The sequence below is a fragment of the Sinocyclocheilus anshuiensis genome, unplaced genomic scaffold (assembly GCF_001515605.1).
Source record: "Sinocyclocheilus anshuiensis isolate Anshui unplaced genomic scaffold, SAMN03320099.WGS_v1.1 scaffold2083, whole genome shotgun sequence".
NCBI lineage: Eukaryota > Metazoa > Chordata > Actinopteri > Cypriniformes > Cyprinidae > Sinocyclocheilus > Sinocyclocheilus anshuiensis.
This window is the reverse complement of record NW_015536601.1, coordinates 84,534-87,345: the sequence shown is the minus strand read 5'-3', so window position 1 is coordinate 87,345 and position 2,812 is coordinate 84,534. Positions and strand designations below refer to the sequence as shown.

General features: G+C 35.6%; 1 protein-coding gene across 1 annotated transcript in view; it reads right to left on the bottom strand.

Moving 5' to 3' along the window:
* rnf123 (ring finger protein 123) overlaps positions 1–2,024 on the bottom strand; it is a 174,329-nt gene extending 172,305 nt beyond the window's left edge. Inside the window, exons 1-3 of the mRNA XM_016506503.1 lie at positions 1,934–2,024; positions 1,143–1,228; positions 953–1,040 (exon numbers count right to left, since the gene is read on the bottom strand). Of these exons, the coding sequence (XP_016361989.1) occupies positions 953–1,040; positions 1,143–1,221 (167 nt within the window). The 5' untranslated portion in view covers positions 1,222–1,228; positions 1,934–2,024. The remainder of the gene's footprint in view (positions 1–952; positions 1,041–1,142; positions 1,229–1,933) is intronic.
* Between the last annotated feature and the right edge of the window lie 788 nt (positions 2,025–2,812).

The window sequence follows — 2,812 nt, the reverse complement described above, 5'->3', positions numbered from 1 at the left end:
ACAAATACACACTCACACACACACACACACACACACACACACACACACACACACTTATTGCATTTGAAATGTGAATATATTGTAACTGTAAAATAATTTATTTCTGTGACCAAAGCTGAATTTTCAGCATCATTACTCCAGTCTTCAGTGTCACATGATCCTTCAGAAATCATAATAATATGATGATTTGCTGCTCAAGAAACATTTCTGATTATTATCAATGTTGAAAACTGCTGTGCTGCCGAATATTTTTTTGTAAAAATTGTCATACACTACCATTTAAAAGATTGGGATGAGCAAGATTTTAAAAAATTAATAATAATACTTTTATTCAGCAAGGATGCATTAAATTGATCCAAAGTGACGGTAAAGATAATGTTACCAAATATTTCAGTTTCAAATAAATGCTGTTCTTTTGAACTTTCTATGCATTAAAGAATCCTGAAAAACATAATCAGGGTTATCACAAAAATACTGATAATTTCAACATTGATAATAATAAGAACCATTATTAATAACTGAGCACCAATATTATTTGAGAATACCTGAGCAGCAAATCAGCATATTAGAATGATTTATGATCATGTGACACTGAATAATGATGCTGGAAATTCAGCTTTACATCAAAGCAATAAATTACACTTTAACATATATTCACATAGAAAACAACTATTTTAAATTGTAATAATATTTCACAATATTACTGTTTTTACTGTATTGTTCATCAAATAAATGCAGCCTTGGTGAGAAGAGACTTCTTTCAAAAACATTAAAAAATCGTAATTATTTCAAACTTTTGACTGGTAGTGTGTGCATGTGCTTAGGTGTATATCTGTATACAAGGCAAAAGCCCCACATAGGGATATGATATAAAAAAGTATATACTACAGATGGACTACAGATCAAGGCAAAAGCCCTAAAAACAAGGAGGAATCTTGGGTAATCCACTAACCTGTACACTGCTGATGCCGGTCCCGGCTTACTGGAGGCAGGAAACACATGGTGCAGATAGTCGCTCAGTAGCTTCTCATTCACAATACCTGAAAAATACACATCAACAAAACTGAGTTCTTCCTGTAGATTTGATCAATAACCCATTTACAGTGGGTTTACTTCAATAAAATCTCTTTATAAGGACACACCTGTGACTTTGGGTTTGTCCGTGTCAGATGCCAGGCGATAGCTGCGTCGGGACAGGGCAGTGCCACCCTTTGAGCTCATACTGCTACTAGACAGATCAATTATAAATTACATTATACATTTTAATTATAACAAAAAAAAAATCAGTGTTACAGCACTATAGATACAGTGCTAGAGGTCTAACATATTTATAGACCATGATATTTACCAGAGTAAATGATACATATATATCAAAGTAATATATCAAATAGTAATATATCAAAAACATGGTATGGTAGTCCAAAAATATTCACGGTAGGCCTGCTTTCTGAGATGATTATGTTATGACTCGGAGTTCAAGCTGTCAATAATAACAATACAGATAAATGCTGACAAGCAGACTAGAAATTATTTTGACCCTACATACCGGGAATCATTTTGACAACAGTCTTAAACTACAATAAAACCTTCAAACAACTTAAAATGTCAATGTTTACATGCTGTTGTCTGAGCAAACATATACAAACATACACACAATGTAAACATAGTCTTTCTTTAGCCACTATCCCGCTAACACTGTGGCATGAACAACATTAAGCATATGTTTATAACCGATATAAATATAATTTAATGACTGCCGGGGGTGTAAAATGCCCAACACATGTGCAAGAAAAAACATATTTAATGTGTTTCAGCCTCCGTGTTGAACACATATGACAGGCAGAGCTGCTATGATAACGCAAAATCTAGCATGCGCAAATAAAGCGACGCTAACTTAGCTTATTGTTTGGTTAATTTTTCCTGCAGTACTCACTGATTTGGTGTGCTGTGTTTATTTGTGATCAGCAGATTTTGTTGTTGGGCTCTCCTCTTTAAATGTGTCTACAGTCACTGCCTTTAACTACAGAAATGCAACAAGCGGCAGGATGGCCATGAATGAACGGGAGTGATCAAATGGGCGGGGCTTGGTGGCCCGAAGGCCGGCTCTCATTGGTCAGATACGATGGGTTTTTATAATAATTTTCTAATCTTATCTAGTCTCTGTCTGTTCTTGTGTCAGCATCATTTATATTTTCTAATGCCGTTATTTATGTGTAAATTATTGTCCGGGATGCTGCTACAAGTATTTCTGAGACGGTTGACACGCGCTTTTTAGGACGGACCAATCAGAGGCGTTTTACTTAAAACATCATAAAGAGTTCCGCAAGCGGTTTTGTACATCAAGCGTTTATATAATTCAGTGTACAACATTCTCCTATAACACGGAAAGATTTCAATAAGATTCTTCAGGGGAAGCGGCATTATGAGCCACGAAGAGCCCCCTGCTGGAAGCTAATTGTGTGACTCGTAGTAAACAGTTATTAGCCATTCTTTTAACACATACGATTCACGGCTATGGAGCGTGTTTTAGGACAACATACGCTTAGACATGAACGAATGCGAATCATAAAATCCATAAAAGACCACTGGGCGGCAAATGTTTTCGGATAACGTAACTGTTTCCTATGTGTTTATTCCTCTAGGGGACGCTCGGGGGATAAAAAAGCCGAATCCTCAGACGAATTTGTCTTATTTGGAAACATTTGTGTTAAAAACGTATATTGAGTTAAATCTATTAATCGTCCGTACCTGACATGCACATTAAAATTAGTTCCACTCTGCATTTGATTACATTTGGAAATCATTAATCACA